Source organism: Pyrgilauda ruficollis, unplaced genomic scaffold (genome assembly GCF_017590135.1).
Source record: "Pyrgilauda ruficollis isolate IOZ18807 unplaced genomic scaffold, ASM1759013v1 scaffold28, whole genome shotgun sequence".
Classification (NCBI taxonomy): Eukaryota; Metazoa; Chordata; class Aves; order Passeriformes; family Passeridae; genus Pyrgilauda; species Pyrgilauda ruficollis.
Window position 1 is genome coordinate 2587059 of NW_024524155.1, and position 19142 is coordinate 2606200.

General features: G+C 50.4%; 1 protein-coding gene across 1 annotated transcript; it reads left to right on the forward strand.

Annotated features, from left to right (window-relative positions):
* The first annotated feature begins 7563 nt into the window (after positions 1-7563).
* Positions 7564-17557, forward strand: BATF (basic leucine zipper ATF-like transcription factor). Its single transcript, XM_041471993.1, has 4 exons — positions 7564-7627; positions 12319-12670; positions 14486-14590; positions 16994-17557. The coding sequence occupies exons 2-4, from the start codon at positions 12605-12607 to the stop codon at positions 17198-17200; spliced, it is 378 nt and encodes a 125-aa protein (XP_041327927.1). The 5' UTR covers positions 7564-7627; positions 12319-12604; the 3' UTR covers positions 17201-17557.
* Positions 17558-19142: the final 1585 nt, after the last annotated feature.

Here is a 19142-nt window from a genome sequence, read left to right on the forward strand (position 1 = left end):
TCTGTCATTCTGTGGTTCATGGTGCCATACCATGCTTCCATCAGATGGTTCTTGTCAAACATGTGAGCCCACCTGGCAACAGTGGTGCTTCCTGGCCATTTCACCTGCAGGCCTCTCTGCTTCTGAGGTACCTGAGGTAGTTTAACAACCAGGACAACCAGCAGGAGTTTCCAGGGTGCCAGCAAGGCTCCTCCAGGACACGCCCATCTTCTGTTTTGTGAAATCCACATTCAGATCCACATTCGTAACTCTTGTGCTCCTTCTCACACTCACTGGTAGTTCAGGCCAGAGTAATGTGATACCATATTTTTCCTGAATCCCAGGTAGGTGAGCCGCATTACTTTTCCGTGCTTGTAACAGCTCTCTGGTGCTCTTCACATATTACCCCAGTTCCCTCTGCAAAGCCACCCTTTCCTCTTCACTCCTAAGGGAAGGTAGGTCCCACTTTGCCCAAAATCACCAGGCCTGAGCCAGTGGGGGATAAACTGGCTGGGAGTCCAGATACAGTAGTTTGGTGTGAGTGCTCTACACTGCATGCCTCTTTTCTTTTTGCTGGACCCTCGAAAAGTGTCAGGGCCCATGGGCAGCGAGAACTCTGTTTCCCCAGAAGTGTCTTGCCAGCTCCTCTCCCCTCTCTCCTGCAATCAGCTCATCCCAAAGAGGTTGAGCAGGCCATCATGCTCCCAAAGCTTCATTGTGGCCCTCTTCCTTTCCTCCTCATCCTCTCTCAGCCCACTGGCTCCATCCCCTTGTAGGCAAGGTATCTGTGCAGTCCTGGGGACAGGGCATCCAGCCCCTCCCTTCCTTGGCTTGCAGCAGAGGCTGCTTGGGGGTCATTACTTTGCAGTTTTCATAGTATTGTTCTCACTTTGTCTATGACAAATTGCCTCCTCTGCCCTTCTTGTCAGCGGCTGAGGGTGACTCCCTAACTCTGTGGTAAGTGGTATTAACTAACCTTTGCCAGCGACCTGTCTTGTTTCATTTTGAGCCAAGGGCAACAGGTATTCATTTGTCTTTGTCCTTATTGGTTCTTCTACTCAACTTGCTGGAAAACAAGCCCCAAAAATCCCCAGCCTTGATATTTACCAAGAGTCACGGAAACTGCTTTGATTACCATGGGTGCCACACTGTGCTGAGCACTCCTGGCACCAGCACGGCCCTTGGCGGGTGCAGGACTGGAGCCAGGGAGGACTGTGCTGCCAGGATGCTCACAGAGAAATGAGAGAAACCAACTGCTGCTTCCCTGAGCCTGGAAGTATCACCTGGCTTTGCACACTTTTTGCTTATTTGTGATCATTGGTTGCTGGCAATTGAAGTGGGAGGGGGCAAGAGGGTGGGAGGTGGGCACAAGCAAAGGGAATGTGTCCATGTACATCCCGTGCTCACATGGAGGCATCATGCTCCTGCTGGGCTCAGGAAACTTCTCTGTGGGCAGAGCTGGGTGGGTCACTTGTCCCTGGCTATGGGCCTGAGTCTCCCCACACCATGCAGCTGGTGGGGTGGCCAGGGTCATCTCCCAGGTGGGTGCTGGAGGCAGGCAGGGCAGCTGCTGTCAGAGGTGTAGCCAGCCCCACGGGCAGGGAGCTTGCTGTCAGCAGCTCTGTCACCAACACTTTCCATTTGAGGAAAAGATCCTTCCCTGCAGCCAGGAGGTCTTGCTGGTCCGGGCCACCAGGAAGGGCTGGCACCCCTGACATAATTGGCTGGAGTTTTCCTTTTTTCTGCATCTGAATCCCCAGGAGCAGAAGCCTTGAGAGCACCTGTCAGCTCAGGCTGACTCCTCCACTGCAACTGAGTTGTAGTTCCAGGCACAGTCAGTGCCTGTGATGCTTCCCCAAGCCTCAGCACCTGTGACAGCCTCAGTGGCTCTGCCTGCATGCAGTTGGGTCTCCTGCCCAGTGCAGATATTTCAGCTCTGCACCACACACTTGAGGAGAAAGTGGTGAAGGAGCTGGTGCTGAGACTAGCAGGGAGACACAGAGCAGCTCACAAAGGCCAGAACCAGGCTTTGCAGCCCATGCACCACCTGGGGCTGAGTTTAGGCTGAAGATGCACTGTGTGGTTGTGGGATGAGAGAGCTTAATGATGTTGAGCCTTCGGTTTTGTCTGTCAGGGTCAGCAAGAAGTTATTTCCAATTAGCTAAAGTGATGGGCTAATTTGGTGGTGAAAAGCCCTGCTCCAGATACCTTGCTGTGGAGTTAAAGAGGGTTTTCTTCAGTTTGGTTTTTTAAGTGGAGTAACCAACTCAAGTAGACTTCTGCCCAGGGACCTATCTGGTAGAACAGGCAGTAGTATGACTGCCTGGGCTGAAAATTTCTTTGTGAGTAAAGCCTACCCAGGGGCAGGGAGTGAGCCCACTTGTACTAGGATGGCTTTAATGCTGACTTATTGAACTTCAGTCACTTCCAAGAAGGAAGGAAGGCAGGACTTTCCTCTCTCCAGTCCTGTGTCCTGCTGTGCTTGTGCAGAGTGTAAGTGGGGTGCCATAGGGATTGGAGAAAGGTTAGGCCGTGAAGAGAAGGAAAAGCTTTTGCTGCTCAAGGCAGGAGGTGGGTGACTGGGTAAGACTGACAGCTCTGCATCCCTGTGTAGTTCAAGGGACCTGCTAGATAAAAAGGCCTTGTGTTAGCAAGGTGATGGACAGCCCTGGCTCCCAGCATTGCAACCTAGTGTTCCTAGGAAATACCAGCATGAAGCTGCTTCCAGAAGGCCACATGGGTTTCAGCAAAAGCAGAGTTTGGGTCTGCTTGACAAAAGGGTTTCACAGCAGCCTGTCACGTCTCAGATGAAGCTTCAGGAACAGGATCGTTTGCCAGTAACCACCACCTTGTGCTGATGTTATCTAGTTTCTGCAGAATGAACTTGCTGAGTTGTCATCTGTGACACTGTCAGGGGAAGTCCTGACTCCTGACACTGCAGTTCCTGCCTCTGCTTTGCCATGGCCCCAATTCCAGCAGCATCATCTGGGCTGGTTGGATTTGCTGGATACCTGCTTGTGCTGAAATGTCGTGGGGTTGTCAGAAAGAACTGGGCAGCAAGGCTGTGCTGCAGGCCTGCGGGCTCCCAAATCCAATGGAGACACTAGCAGGCGAACATGTAGTTTCTGGCTGAGGATAAAATGGCTACTGACAGCTCATCTCAAGGTGGTGCTGAACTCTCTGTGATCAGACAGGCAGCAAGAGGGTGTTTGCACTACAGCTAATGTGTGGGTATTGGCAAGTGCCTCTCAGTAAGTGGGCTACTGACTTCTGTGACAGAGGCAAACTCCGTGGGTGCCAAGCAGAGTCACTGCTGCATTTTGCAGGTGTTTGCCAAGTGAGGCATCCCTTTTCTTCTGTGCAGACCTTCCCTGGAGGCAGTGACCTGATTCACTCTCTCGCTCCAGACAGCAGGTAATGGATGAGTGGCTAAGGTAGTCAGGTGCTGGTGCATGCTGGCACTGCTGTATGACCAGGCAGCATGATGGCACCCCATGCTGCCAGTGTAACAGGCTGGCAAAGCCGGACTCACTGGTCCAAACAAACCCCTCAGCTGCAGGTGCAAGGTGTTCTCTGTGTCTGCAAAGTGGATGTAGGCAGCTGTTCCACTGTCTGTTGAAAACCTGCAGGTTGCTGGATCACGTGCACAAGTTTTAGGAGCAATGCAAGCAGCCAGTGTACCCTGTGTGACATGGAGCCTCATTCAGGCAGGGCTTTGGAGCAGCACATTTCTTCATCTGACAGCAACCATTTGCTGTGGCTGCAAGGTCCCACACTGCTTGGCAGCTGAGTTTGCATGCTGGGCTAGCAGCAGCTCTGCATTCCTCCCAGCCATGCTCTGGAGTGTGCCTCAGTGCCAGCTGGCAGCTGGGTGGTTTAGATGTGTCAAAGGGTTCAAGGCTGTGCTCCAAATTCAAGGCAGAGCTACCTGGTGGGTCCCTCTCACTGTGCAGCACTGGGGAAAGGAGGAAGGCTGCTTGAGGAAGGACGAAGAGAGGATGAAGAAGAGTACATCCATCCTTTATAACTGTAATGCCATGGTAGATGGAGGGAAGCTTCCCTGGGCTACTGTGTTTGCTTCAGTCTTTCCTGCTATGAAATCAGTAGACATCCAAAGATGGGTGCTGACCTAAATTAGGGCTGCAGGAAAATTTCCCTATGCAGGGACTAAAAGTCCCACCAGTTTAGAGTGGAAACTAGTGAAATGCCGCATGATAGAGATGTGCAGAGCAATTCCTGGCTTAGAGATAAGTCTGTTCCTCTGCTCACCCCCTCACAAGATGTTCAAAGAAATGGAAAGACAACTCATTTCACACTGGTAAACTGACACACTTCTCACAGAGCCAGCAAACTGGTTTGTGCAGGTGGACAAGATGCCCTGCTGGCCAACAGTTTCAGATGGCTCACAAAGGATCAGGTATTGATATGAAAAACAAGGATACCCAAAACTGAAGTAGAAAACTTTGGCTTAAATAAGATTAAAGATGGTCTGATTCTTGGACATCTACTTTGGGGTTCAGGTAAAGAATGGTGGCAAGGAGTTTCTATTTTCCTGTCCCTTCTTTGAAACCAATTTTGGCATTATTTGTGACACCAGGAGGACCAAGTCTTCAAATCAGGGCCTTGCACCATCACTGCTGGCATGACTTGGGGTGTAGCATGTCTCCCTCATCCCGCCTCTGAAGCACCATGAGGGATGAGGTGCCATGGGAGGCTGCAGGTCACCCGTATCTGGGCACTGGTGTTGGCAGCCACATACAAAGCTGTAGGAAAAGTAGCCATGTCCTGGGAGGCTGATTACAGAGCACCTCTCTCTTGGCAGGGTACCAAATGCAAGAGTGGAAAGCACAGGATTGGTGATCATCTGAAACTGCTCCCTCTCCCTCCCTCCATGTGCTGCTCTGAGCCCCCAGGGGAAACTTGTGGGACTTTACCAGCCTTCTGAAACAGCCAGCACTAAGCAAGTCCTCCCTTGGTGTTTGGGCGTTTGACCATGGCCCTCCTTCCTTGTGTTTCTCTCAAAAAGGCATTGAAGAGCCCTGGCTGGGGGCTCAGGGGGATGGGCCAGGTTTGGGTCAGGGTCTCAGCCCTCCTGCTGCCTCCCTCAGCAACCTGCTCTGACTCTGGGTTGTCTCCCAGAGAGCTGGCAGCAGGCGAGAGCTGTGTGTGCCAGGATGTGCCAGTGCACTGTCCAGGCTGATGGGGCTTATACCCATTTGTGTATTTTGGTAACTGCCAGTGTGGTTCTGCCATTCAGCTCTACTTGCACAGGCACCAGGTGTACCTTCTGCACAGCTCCCCTGTCCCCTCCTGCACAGCCACTCTGCCCCACGCTGCCTGTCCTGCCCCACGCTGCCTGTGACGTGCGGGGCTCCAGCACCGCTTGTACAAACACCGCACATGCCTGGGCACAGGCTCGCTGCAGGTGAGCCCATCAGCACTGCTGCTTGTGCTGCACACCTCCTCCAATCAGGCTGCGTGAGATGAAAGATTTGGGAAACTCTTGTTCCTACCAAATGGGGTGGAGAGAAGGGAAAACAGGTGCACACACCCCCGTAATCCAAAAGTGAAGCAGATCCCATTGGGGTGAAAGTACAGTACTAGCATGAGTGTTGTTCACAGCCATCTCCTGCTGAGGTGGGTGTCTCAGAGTCTATCTGCAAGAACATGCCCTAAATAAGCTGTACTCAATCCTTGGGAGTCTTGAATGTCTTTTGTGGTGATGGGTGGTGTTGAAGGACATTTTCCTCTGAATGGAGTCATGACGCAGCAATGTAATACACTCAAGAGTCATATATTAATTTAAGAAAAAGCATCCACCCCATGCCATGGATCATGGCTTCAACCAAAGCCCTGTGAACATCAAATCCTCCATCAGGCGTTGTTCATCCCCAGGGAATACAATGTCTGCTGCTTGGTTGGTGCAGTTGGATTCACTGCAGCAGTAGCAGAGTCCCAAGGTTGAGTCCTGTCGCTGAACAGCCACATGTGCCTCTCCTGCTCTTGTATCGCCTGGAAATGCACACACTGGGAAGCACAAAGGAATCTGGGGCCATGGCCTCTTGCCATCACCAGTAAGTCTAGCCCTGGGTGGATCAGCCCTTCTGGTTAAACGGGTCACTGCCCTTCCTCTTCGGGCCTTCCCCATCATCACCGAACGAGACTGCCACGGAGATGAGTCAAACCGTCAGAACATCTGCGCCCTCCACTCAGCACGTCCATGCGCTTGGATAGTTCAGCTGGTGGGCTCAGCCCAGGCAGCGGAAGCAAAGAAACCCTGGCTGACTGGGGGGCGTCTGGTAGCTGAACCTTTTCAGTGTCCCGAGCGCAGCTGGGTGATCTGGTTAATTTCTGACTGATCCCAGAAGGTAGACAAGGCCTGTGAAGACAGCAGTGAGAGGAAGTTTGGCCTTGAATGGATGTACTCTGCCAGGGTTTGAGATCTGCTGACCTGGAGACTCTTGTAAGTGTACATCTGAGTACTTGCTTATGAGCTACTAAGTCCTTGCCAGGAACAGATTAGAGGTTGCTCAACTAAATACACAACCAGTTGATCTGTACAGGACAGGAGAAGGAGAATGTGGTTCATCCCTTCAAAATAGCCTGGGGTAAAATCTAATAATCGATGTCTTGAGACTGAAACTTCCCTGTGTGCAGGAGGTCTGACCTTGCCAACCTCCTATCAACCCTTCAGCTCTTCCCAAGCTTGCTCTTCCTCTCCAGTGGGGTCAGATGGACCCATCTACCTGGAGCTTGGTGTCCATATCTGGAAAGCTAGCACATTTGGCATTTTCTTGCTACAGTTTCCTTCTTTTAAAATATGGACAAAAAAAAAAAAAAAAAAAAAGCATTACTAATGACAGTCAAAAACCGCCCACATAAAAGTGGCAAAGCCAAGTACCAAAGACCTAGAAATTGCCAGAAATGGGTTTGCCTGGGCAGCCTAACTTCAACTGTCTTGTGCATATGACTACTTCCTGCATTTTGCCCTGGATTGCCACCTCTTCAGCACCCAGGCTGGACCTTGGCTGGAGGGAGCAATAAGCTGGACAGCTAGGCTGCCTCCTTTCTTAGCAGGGCTGGGAAACTCCTATCAAGTTGGTGAAGCAAGAGACTGCAGAAAGAAAGGTGGTTCTCCTGGGTAGACAGCTGATGCCTCCCTGGAGAGCTCAGTCTGTGTCTACCCTGCCTTGATGTTACTCTGTGAGTTGGTGAGCCACTAAGCAAGAGCTTTCACAGGAGCAGCCGCGTCTTCCTCATTTCCCAAGCTGCTTTACAGAAGTGCTAAAGATTTGCAGATGCAGTCACAGACATCAGAATCTGGGGTTTTACTAAACTAAGTGCTGTACAGTGCCAAAACCATGAAAAAATTTAGATCCTATTGGTTCAAAATGTGTATCCAAAATGAATGAGTACTTATGACCTAAATCTCCTTTGTCTCTTATTTTGCACCTGTTAAATAGGTATAACTCCATCTCTTCATCCTCAGCTCCGGACCTAAAAAGGTGCCTGAGAAAACAGCTTCATTAGTAACCTTGAAGCACTCACTCAGTGCTGAAGTGCTGCGCATTAGAAAGAGTCTGTGAAGAAATGGAAAAGCAGGATGTTGGAGCACGCTGACTGCAGGACAACACGGTAACATGTGAAGGTAACACGGCCATCCCAGGAAGTAAACCCTAGTGGATCATGCAGCTACAGAGCACAGCATGTTACACAGCATGAGGGCATAAATGCAGTGTGCTTTAGGGATTTAATTATGGGATTTCCATAATTTTGAGTGCTTGACTTAGAGCCCTTGTCATTTGTCAGACATTCCGGGTGTAAAATACCTGTTTCCTGTACTTTGGCTGGTTGCACCCAGTAAGGACTGAAAGTGTTGGTGTTTGCTCTGTGCCAAGTGGGATTAATCTGGTGGGACTATGCTTCAGCTCTCCTGGCACAACCTCACTCTCACATTCAGCTCAGTCAAGATGAAATAGCCCTATGACAGAGACTGGGGAAGCTGCACACGTTGCAGACAGGACAACAGGTGCTGGCAGAGCGGGACATGGCAGAAGCATTTGGTAGAGAGCAGGGACTTTGTTCAACACAGCCATTCTCAGCACTGATTTCTGCAAGAGTCTTCAAACTCATGTGAAGAATTACAAAGAAGTCATTGCAGTTGTCCAAATATTGTAAGAAATTATTTGCATAAAATGCTACATGTGAAGCAGAAACAACCTTGGTGGTTTACAGGAGGCTGAAGTTGGTAACTGCTCTAGACTGGATTTTTAAATAGCACGATGCACTGAATGGCCGTGCAAATGAGATGAGTGAGGTGGATGGGCTGAGATGCTGTTTTGAATGTTGCTGTCATAAGCCTGGTGCAGGCAAGAGCTCTGAACCAGCAGGTTTACAAGGAAACCCCAGCACTCACCTGTGCTGAGGAAGCTGGTTGCACAGGGGGGACATAGGGAAAGAGGCTTTGAAGCAAAGCTGGTTGAAAAATACCCCATGTGCTCTCTTGGTTCTGAGGAACCCATCCTACTAGCACACTTTTTTCCCCTCCCCCTTTTTCTTTTTTCTTTTTTTTTTTCTTTTTCCTTATTTAAACCCTGGGAATATAACTCATAACATAATCCATCCCACAGAGGCAGGATTCAACTTGGATTTCTTTTGAGAGACGTTTCTTCCCAGCCGCTTCATATAAAGGGGCTTGAATAACTGTCCTGAATTGCCCATTCCAAGGTCTTCCTAACCTCATCTTGCTTCGAATATCAGACCTCCACCCTTCCTGCTGCAGTTGGAGCCTGTTGCTTCTTACCCTGCTTTGGCTGCTCAGAAACCAGCTGGCCACCCTTTTCATTACAACATGTGAAAGACTGTTCCTTCCTCACCACCCATTTCCCACCCCCAAGACTTCTCTAGGCTAAATGGGCACTTCTTCACTCCTTAGGGCAATATTTTTGTGTGTTTATCCTTTGTATTTTCTTCCAGACTACTGCACTTGGCGTGGGACTCTGAAAGGGTCCTCACAGGCAGCACAAGGCGGTCATCTCCTCTGCCCTGCCCAGAACCCCAAGTCAATACCTGACCCCTTTGCTGCTGGCAAAGCTTCAGTTTTCAGTGCTCTGCAACCCCTGGATTTTTGCCTCCTATTCTGCTCCCCATGGGTTATTCCCCAGATCTTCTACCTACAGCTCGCTTCACTTTACATTTGCATTTGTTCTTGCTGAACTGCATCTTGCTGCTTTCAATCCATTTCTCTGCAGTCGAGATCACACTGAGCCCAGGCTCCCGAGTCCCTGCAGCCACTCTGTCCTGGGAGAATGAGACTTCCTTCAGCACTGCCTGCTGTAATTTACAAGGGACAAGTACAAGGTTGGTCGTGTCCTTCCCCTAAAAACCTCTGGAACCATCCTTTCTCCCATCAAGCTGCTGGTATGGCAGTAGCCTAACACTGGTGAGTTTTTCCAGTGCCATGGACAGTGATTTCACAGCTACTGCGATTAAGATCAAAGAAAACTAAATGATCACAGAGAGAAAGTCAGAGAATTTTATTCACAGTGTAAATTTAGTCACCTAAGTCACACACAGACATTAGGAGACTGACTCCTGAAGCTCCCCCTCATAGAGGCAGAGAGCCTGGGCAGGGGCCATAGGAAATCAGCTCCCCATGTTGTGCCTGCAGCAGGTGCCCAGGTCAGTCCCACAAAGCTGTGAGCAGATGCTGGTGGAGCCATACTGGTGGTTTCTGCTGCTCTGGGTTGGGCGATCACATCTCTGACCAGAGAAATGGCAGGGGGCTCTCTCTGCCTGTGAGGAGACAACATAGGTCCAGCCCAGCCCAGAGAAGCACTGTGAAGTTCTGCCCATCTTCCCACCAGGAGACACTTGTCTCACTTATGAGCTTATTTGCTCATAAGTGGCAGGAGTTCATTAACATCATGGCCAGTTCAAGAGAAAAGAGTATGTTTGGACAAGGCAAGGAAAGGGATGCTCTCTTATTCCTGCTCAGAAAGACCAAGTGTACAGACCCTCTCCCATGCTGTTGCTCTCTCCTGATGTATCTTCATCAGCTGTTAATAAAAATCAAGATCTGGGCAAATTAAGGTGCACTCAAAGCCTTCCTTCTGTGGATCAAAGAACAGCCTTTGCCATAGCCACATTATGGACAGTTTTGCACTGACTGTCCAGCTCCTGCCAGGACACTCAGCTTCCCTCACTACCTTCTGCCAACAGCCCCACCACCTCCCCAGCTGCCTCCCAGATGTTGGCCCTGCTAGGTTCAAAAGGAAAGAGTTCAGCTAATTTGTCAAATAATGGAACAAGGATATTTTTCTCTGAGGAAGGAGCTCCCTCCATCCAGCATCCTGCAGAGCAGGACAGGCCAGGCAGTCTCTGAGACCTGCTCACCAGCAGAGGAGTGTGGTTTCCTCGGGAGAGTGGGAATCCAGCAGTGTGCTTCCTGGAAAGGAAGTGCTGCACAGGGTTGCAGAGTTCAGAGGAAGTGTAGTGATGCAGCGGGCTAATGGATCCTTCAAGGGTTGTGCTGCTAGCCACTGCCTTGGGAGGCCTGAACTCAGCACCTCTCACCTCACTGATCCCTTTGGCTACTCCATTTCTGGAGCCAGCTGCACCAGAAGAGCCCTGTGTGCTACAGGGGGACTGTGCTTCCAGGAAATTGGGTCCCTCAGTGTGGGTCATGCCAAGCAAACCCTTGCAGCCGTGTTAAAAAGTGTGGTGGATCCTAGCATTTCCATAGAGCACACCAGGAGGAAAAATACACTCAGTGCTGTGAAATGTTCAGATAAAAGGGATAAGAGTGCCACAGGATGCTTCTAAAAAGGGAAATTGATCAAATGGAGTAGTTTCACTATTGGAGCTAAATCAGGAGATTTCCCTGAGCCACCCAGCCTGCAGCAGTTCTTGGTTTTGGCCATGTTTGCTCCTGTGTTGGCTCCATGACTGGCAAGGATGGGAAGAAATGCTAGCAGTGCCCATGCAAGTCTGCACTGTCTTCCAAGCACATGCTTCTCTGGAAGTGTGTTTTCTGTGCTGCAATACAGAAATTATTTCCAATACTCTTTCCCAAATGATGACTGCATCTCAAGTGCCCTTACCTATGTCCTGCTGCTGAGACTTGCTAGCTGTTCCTGCCTGAGGCAGGAGAAACTCAACTAAGAGACCTACAGACAACAAAAAAACAGTAAGCTGGGAACTGGGAATTGCTGTTTTCCTCAGGAGTGGGTTATTGTAGATGGGTTCACACCTGTTTCTAGATCTGCTCCTTATTGCACATGCAAGAACTTAGCAGCTCCGAAGTCGTGTGCTTCTGTCTGTGGACGGAGAGCCTGCTGGCATGTGGCCCTGGCTCGTCCTGCTGGATCTGGTGACATAAGCAGATCAGAAAGCAAATGGTCCCTGCTTTGGCACTTCCTACTCCTGCATTGTCACCTCCAGAGCCACTAGCATGGGGTATTCTGAGGGTACCCCTGAAGCACTGCTGTCCTAGGGGCTGACTGCACATCTTTAGTCTTCTGAGGCTCGTACTAAGGGTAGAAGTAGTCCCAGAGAGCACAGACTGGGGGACAAAGAAGGCGATCCAAAGCAGCTTCTCCTTGCTGCTGTCTGCATGGACTGATCCATAGATTTTTATATTTACAGCACTTTGTCTGCCAGGGCTGCTATTCCCTTATGCCCGGTGGTGACATACGAATGAATGTTTTAAAGTGCTAAATAGCTTTGCTTTATAGAAAATACTAGTCTTACCCAACCCAGTCCAAATGTTCTATGATTCTGACCCTTTCTTCTTAAATGGGACTGGTGCTACCTCAGGCCCACGTGAACCACCTGCAGGAGCAGTGTTTATGTGGCAGCTGCTGAGGGTACCCGTCCCCTCCCTGGGACCCGCGTCAGTGGTGTCGGGGGTGGCAGGAGGGGGTGGGTGGGTTCTGGGGAGATCTGTGGCTGCTTGGGAATTTCCTCAGCTGTGCTGGGGTGACTGAGGTTGCCTGGGGCTGGACTGACATCGTGCCTGCATAGGGTTAGCATGGGACACAGTACCCCTGGAATTTCTGGGGCTCCCAGTGTTACCTCCTCCGCACAGCCCTCCTTTGAGGGTCCAAGTTTCACAGCCAGAGCTGGGGCTTTTCTTCCTTTCCATCTCTGCTGTTTGTCTCAGAGAAAACCCATCACGTTGTTTTTCAACTGCCTGAAGGTGTTTTTCGGGGGTTTTTCAGGCTATTTTGAAGCTCGTTTTTCCCAGATGTGCTTTTTTTTCTTCTTCTTTTTTTTTTTTTTTCAATTGGTTTTAAAAAATTTTTTCTTCTTCTGTAACTTTACTTCTTTGCCTTAAAGTTTCCGGCCACGTGACTTTCAGCTTACATCCCTGAGGTTCTGAGAAACCACAGGAGGCTGAGACCTAAAGGGAAGGTGCAGAGGCTCTGAGAGGAGAGGCAGCGAAAGTGTCGGAGTGCTGGGCAGGAGGACAGAGAGCTTCTGGGAGAGGTGAGAGTAGGAAGCCAAGGACCACATCAGAGGTGACAGAGGAGGACAGAGGAGAGGCAGAGAAGCAAGACAGAAAGCAGGCGCACCAAGAGCACAAAGGAAGCTGAAGAGACCCTGGGAGCCAGGAACAGCAGCCATGCCCCACAGCTCTGACAGCAGTGATTCCAGCAGCTTCAGCCAGTCTCCCCCTCCCAGCAAGCAGGTAAAGCCGAGGCTCTTCCCCAGCTCTCCCCAGCTATTTCAGGGTGGGCACGGGTGGGCAGGAAGTAGAGTGGCACCCACTGTCTGCGTTTTCACAGTGCAATATGGCAGAGCTTTCTAAGAATGGCTGTGGGGAGAGAGATGCAGGGCTCAGCCAAGGGCCCTGGCAGAAGCTCCAGCCACTGAGCTGGGTATGGGCAGAGAGAGATGACCTGGCTCCCCAGGGCTATTCCAGGGGCAGCTGGGGGTCCAGGACCCCCAGGCATGGTGGATCCTGTGATACATGCCAGGCAGGCAGGAAGTTTTGGTGTGACTTGGTGCTCTGGTGAGGAGCCTGAGCAGGCACCTCCTGACTGTGGACCAGGGCAGCTCAGGGGCAACCTGCCTGCTTCCTGCTTCTGTGGACAGCACTCGGGACCCAGAAAAGCCCTGCTACTTTGGATCTGCTATCTTTAGTGTTCAGCCTCAGCAGTGTTTCATGTCAGTGATGCTTCACAGAGGGATTTTGTTTTGTTGCACGGCATACCTTAATGGTAGGTCTTTTGCTGGCAGATACAGACACAAGTCTGAGGTATTCTCACTGCCTTTTCTGGCTAAACTTTATTTTATCTGTCATTTGCCATTTCTCTAGGGCTGGCAACAAGAGCAAGTGCCTGAGACTTTGCTCAGAAATCTTGGGGTTCATCAAGGCAGATGATTTTTGGCTTCCAAACAAGGATGGGAATGTATCTTGGCTTTCATCCTGGAAAAGACAGGGATAAAGCACAAGGTTTTCCAAAGGATAGGGACTGGACTTGATGCAGCATGTGGGAGCTGCTGTATCTGAGACATTTTCAGGGTATTGAAGGCAAGGATAAAACGGTTAGGTTCAAAGAAACCAAATGTATTGGGTTTGGGGGAGGGGGGAGAGGATGTGGAGAGATAAATGGGCTGGGAAGATAACTTTTGTGGCTGAGTTTTGTAGTCTTGTGGAGAAGTGGTGATGTGAATGTTAAGGAGTCCACAAGAGGGGCAGTGCAATATGAAAATAGAAGACGAAAGTCTGTGTGACAGTTTCAACTGTCAGAAGGCAGCAGAAGGACCAGATCTCAGCAGAGAATGGCTGGTGCATGAAGCTCATGATCTGAAGCCTGGAGACCTCTGTTCTCCCCTGCCTAAGGGGCTTGGGACTGTTGCAGTCAGCACTACAGGCATTGCTAACAGGGGACTCCAGAAAAGAGCAAGGACAGAGATAAGAGAGGTGGAGCAGATAAGATCTGTGTTTAAAAAAAAAGCTGAGTCTGTCTAGTTAAACAAAGCAGGGGCCATATTGTGTTGTGAGGGTCTGCAACAAATAAAGCCTAAGACAGAAGGTGATGGAGAAGGGAGGGACTAACAGGGGTGAAAAGAGGAAAATACAGGCTGAGTATCTGGAAAAATGATATATCCAAGGAGCTGGAATGTCTGCAGTGCCATTGCCCTGCAGAGAGACAGGAAAGGAAATGGTTTTCTGTAGAAGAATTCAAATTGTCTTTTTTTCCAGAGGGAGCTCCTTACTCTGGTCCATCAAACTATATCCCAGGCCAGTGTGTTGGTGAAGAAAGAGTGGTCATTTCCCAGCCGTGCTGGGATCCCCAAGGATGTCAGATGTGCCCCTCCTGGAAAGAAGGGTACTAAAAGCATCACACATCCCCTGGGCTACAGCTTTATACTGGTGTGGAGCGTGTGTCCTGTGCTTCAACGATGTTATCTGCTATGTCCCTTTCCCAACTACAGCCGTGCAGGAGGAGGGCGAGGGAGAGAATTACCCAGTCATTTCCATGCCTTGTTTCCCTAGGACTCTTCAGATGACATGAGGAAAGTCCAAAGGAGGGAGAAGAATCGCATTGCTGCCCAGAAGAGCCGCCTGAGGCAGACTCAGAAAGCAGACACACTGCACTTGGTGAGCACTTACACCCTTTCTCATCCCTGGTGCTGAGGACTCATACGAGCCAACTGTGCTTTTCCCCTGGGACCTGGAGCAGAGGTGCTCAGTGGAGGCAGGACAGGAGAAGTGAGGCCAGGGCAGTATGCAGGAGTCAGCACTTGCAGTGAGAGCACACAGCCCAGGATGATTGCCACTGAAGTGTTTAGTTTTGCAGCTAGTTTTGAATCCATCTTTATCTCTCAGTCTTTCATTAGCGATTTCCTTTCCCAACCTCTTCTGACTGAGCTGTTTGAAAGCATAGTCTCACATGGCTTGGCTCTCCCCAGGTTTGAGATTCATGCCACCACTTATGCAAAGGTGCAACAGCATACAAAGATACTTTTCTGTGCCACAGAAAAGTCCAACAGCTCTTCCCAGTGTGAAGAATTAGATATCCGCCTTTCAGGAGGTCACTTCCTGGCTGTGTGTGTTTGGGAGGAGTATGTGGTCAGTGTTGGAGTATAAGGGCTGGGATGCTCTGCATTTTGCACATTGATAAGTGTGTCCCATGTATTTTGGGCCACTCATGAGAAGGATGAAGAACATGCAGCTTGCAGGGGCAGAAACCATCTTTATCCCTGTGCTGGGCTTGGCTGTTTTTTGAAAAGTGGTAGCTGAGCTCATGTTTGAAAAAACATCCTTTGATTTAGCAGTCTCCATATTCCTATTATTGGAAATAATTATTGAGAATCCAGTTCTGACCCTTCCTCCTTACATAGTGCCCTTAGTCCACGGTTGGAACTAGGTTTAAGGGAGAGATTTCACTCTTTTCTCAGCAGCTGATGAACCTTCTCGAGCTGACATGGCTCTAGGCTGATTGCATTACATCAGCCAGCAGCAATGGCTCTGGGCAGCTGTATCTGAGAGAGGTGAGAAAATATCCTTTCCGTGGGGTCAGTGCTCTCTCTACAGTAATCCTAGAGGTAGGTATGGGCTCTGAACTTCCTCCAGGAAAATCCTGCCTAGCTGTGCACCAAACAGGATTGGGCTGCTTTTCTTAGAGCCCTTGTTTATGAGATTACTGTTGCTCAGCTACCATTGATAGCACTTGCCTTCCCATTGGGATGGGGCAGTGGGGCTAAGTCCAGTTTGGATCCTGACAGGCAGATGAAAAAATGCAGGGAGGCAAGCAGATGATGGATGGTAAATTTCTGCTAGTTTTTTTTTTCAATTCCAGTGGACAGTGACCCCCTGCTGCTCATGGGTTCATTCCCTGAGCACTCGTTGCCTTTGGTCAATTCTGCATCATAGACTTTGTTTCTCTGATGTGGTTCTTCACAGAAAAGCATGGCTCCTTTTGAGCTATGGTGGTTTGAAAGGAGCCAACAGCTCCATCTGCCCCAGGGTTTTCTAGCTTGTGTTTTGAGGGGAATGAGTCATAGGAAAGCTGGGACTCCTGGGTGATTCCCATCAGTTCCTGAGTTCAACAACAGTCATGATTTCCAATCCATTTGGTCAGGCCTGAGAGATGCTGTTTGCTGTGTGAGCCCCTGCTGTGAGAGCAGCTGTAATTCCTGGGTGCATTTCAACCTGTGCACAGAGTGGGCACCATCTGGAATCAGCATGGCAGTGGAGGGGCAAGCAGAAGGTTTGCTTTGCCAAGGTGGTGGTGCAGCTTTCCAGAGCCTCCAAGTGCTGCGTCTTGCTTTAGCACTCTCAGCTGAGTTTCCAGTCCTCTGGTCCTGCCCAGGCTGCTGGCTCCATGGTCAGCTGATGCCTGCAATGCTTCAGCCTGGAGCTGGCTGCACTTCAGCAGAAGCAGAGGTATCAAAGGCTTTGATGCTCTCAGTATTTTGAGACAAGGCTGAGCATCATTATTAACCCCTTTGTTGTTATTCTCATTCATACCAGTATTAATTTAGTTCTTCTGAGGCCTTAGTTTCTCTTTTCTTCTGACTCAAGCGTCTCCCCTTCCTCCCCATCGCGCCGCTGCTTTCCTCGGCTGCTAGCAGGAAGCAGTGAGTCTCTTCTTTCCAGGGCCATGACAGGTTTCCTGTGGCAGGTGGTTTTCTGGTTAAAGACGGCGGTTATTCAACGTGCTCTCCCCCGGGGGCTGGGCTGCCCGGGAAGCGCCCGGAGATGTGTGTGTGCATGAGAGGGAGCGAGAAAGCCTGGGCGGGAGCAAGCCACAGTCAGTTCTCGTAAGCCGTAAGCCGGGGCCGGGGAGCGTGGCTGGGGCTGCCGGCATCGCACCCACACCCGGCATGGCCAGCTGGGGGAGGAGGGTTTGCCCAGGCGTGGCTCTGTGATGAATTTACCAGAAATATATCGTTCTGGAAATTCTGTGGGGCAGAGAGGTGAAGGACCACAACCCTCATGTCCCTAGCTCATCTCTGTGGGTCCCATGCTGAGGAAGCCCCTGTGGTTTTGTCTCCTCAGGAGAGTGAAGACTTGGAGAGACAGAATGCTGCCCTGCGCCGGGAGATCAAGCAGCTGACAGAGGAAATGAAGCACTTCACCTCGATGCTGAGCTCCCATGAACCGCTCTGCTCCATCCTGACATCCCCTCCACCGCCTCCAGAAGTGCTTTATGCCACACATTCTTTTCACCAGCCCCACATTAGCTCCCCACGCTTCCAGCACTGAGCCAGCCAGCAGGACAGCAGCCTGCCAGCTCCACTGATGGCAAGAAGTAACTTTGTGGGGCTTGCTTTCCCATCCAAGGGAAGGAATTGGACAGATGGACATTCCTTCTTAAAGTATGTATTCTGAGTGATTTGCCTAAGACTTGCTCCCTGTGCAGAAATGGCAGAGCCACCATGAGGCATCTTTGGACAGTTTCCAGCTTGGATTCTGGGAGGAAGAGGCAGTCACAAAAGGGCACCATCCCCCTTCTCTGGTCCTTGTTTGGGGAGACTCACAGGAGTGTGTGGCACCAGTAGCCTCCACAAGAGCAGCTGGCTGCAGCACACAACAGCCAGACCTCCAGGAAGAGGAAGGGGAGCAGGGCTGGAGGGGAAGGTTGGGGGCCACAGAGTGTCAGGGCAAAACTGGTTTATTTTTGTAAAATAAAGATTGAAAATGCTTAACTCTTTGTTTCCAAAATAGGATTTGAATCACTCCTAAGGCCTGGTGTGATGCAGTGAAGACACAGGCAGCAGGATGGGAGAACTTGTGTCCCAGAAAACAGTCCTGCATGCCCTGGAGTCTAATCCAGGGCCAGGAACCAGAACCCCGCTTTTAGAAGGGGAGCCCATGCACGTAGGCTGTGCAGGCTGAGGAGCAATGGTTTGTGGGGTGATGAGGTCCCTGGGGAGGATGGGTCCCTCTTTGCTGCAGGGCTTGATCTGGCTAAAGAATGTGACATGCCACGTAGTATCACAGGTCCCTTCCCTGCTGACCCTCTCAGCTCCCTCCTACTGGTGGCTATAACTCCACATGCTTCCTTGCCTGAGTGGAGGTGCACTGCCATGTTGTGTCAGCTCATGGGCCTTGGTGGGCTGGTGGAGCCTTTAGTTTGGCCAGCCACGCAGCTGGGAAGGAGCGTCATGGCATGGAGTGCACAGGAGAAGCAGGACCCAGCAGGACTCTTGCTCCAAGGTACCCTACTAAAGCATGTAGCTGCAGCCTACATTCTTTCCCCTTGCCCATCAGTCACAGCTCCACAAAAGGCTGCTGCACTATCTCATGCATTGAAACAGATGAAACCTGAAAGGTCAGAGAGGAATAGATGAGTACTTCTGAGTCTGATGTATTGGAAACACAAGTCAGTCCATACAGGCAGTCTCTGCACCTTACCGCACACCAGCCAGCAGCACACTTATCAGCCCCACTCTGTACACAAGGCTGAAGCCCACCTGCCAGGGGTTCCATTGCTAACAGTGGCTCAGGACTGCTGCCATTTTCAAGGAGAATCAGCTGCAATCTTTTCAGCATAGAGTACCACAAGCAGTGCTGCTGAGGTAGGCTTTTAAATGACGGAAATAGACCAAACTTGTAGATATCCTTCTTGCAGGCACAGAGAAGCAGCCTATTTCCAGATAGGTTTTGGCCCATCATCATAGCCCTCAAGAACGACTGGGTAAAGTCCGTAATGTGCTGTGTTGTGCACATTTTCTCTCTCTGGTTTGCACTGGCAAGATGATAACCAAATACTGTCATATCTCAGCAAGCTGTCCTCAGGATAGGTGCAGGTAACACTGTGATGTCTCCCGCCATGGTCTGCTCAGAGATTGGTGAGCCTCCTGTTTCCAGTTTCTGTGCCAGCACGGGAAGCATCGTGGTCAGAGATGCTTGGTGTCAGCACATTGGCCTGGCCACCTACAAAAGCGGTGCTGAGGCAATGGGTGATTGCACTGGCCCTCCCTGTCTGTGTAGCTCTGGGATGAGGGATGAGCACATTTAGGGAAGGACACAGGGAATAATGGTGGTTATTCCAGCCAGGAGCTGGGTTTCTGCATATAAGACATGCAGAATACATCTACAGGAACAATTTCATTGCGTCTTATGCCACCCCTCTCTGCTGGATCTGACACCAACAGGCTTCAGTCTAACCATTAGTTCAACAAACAGCTGCTGATTCCTTGCA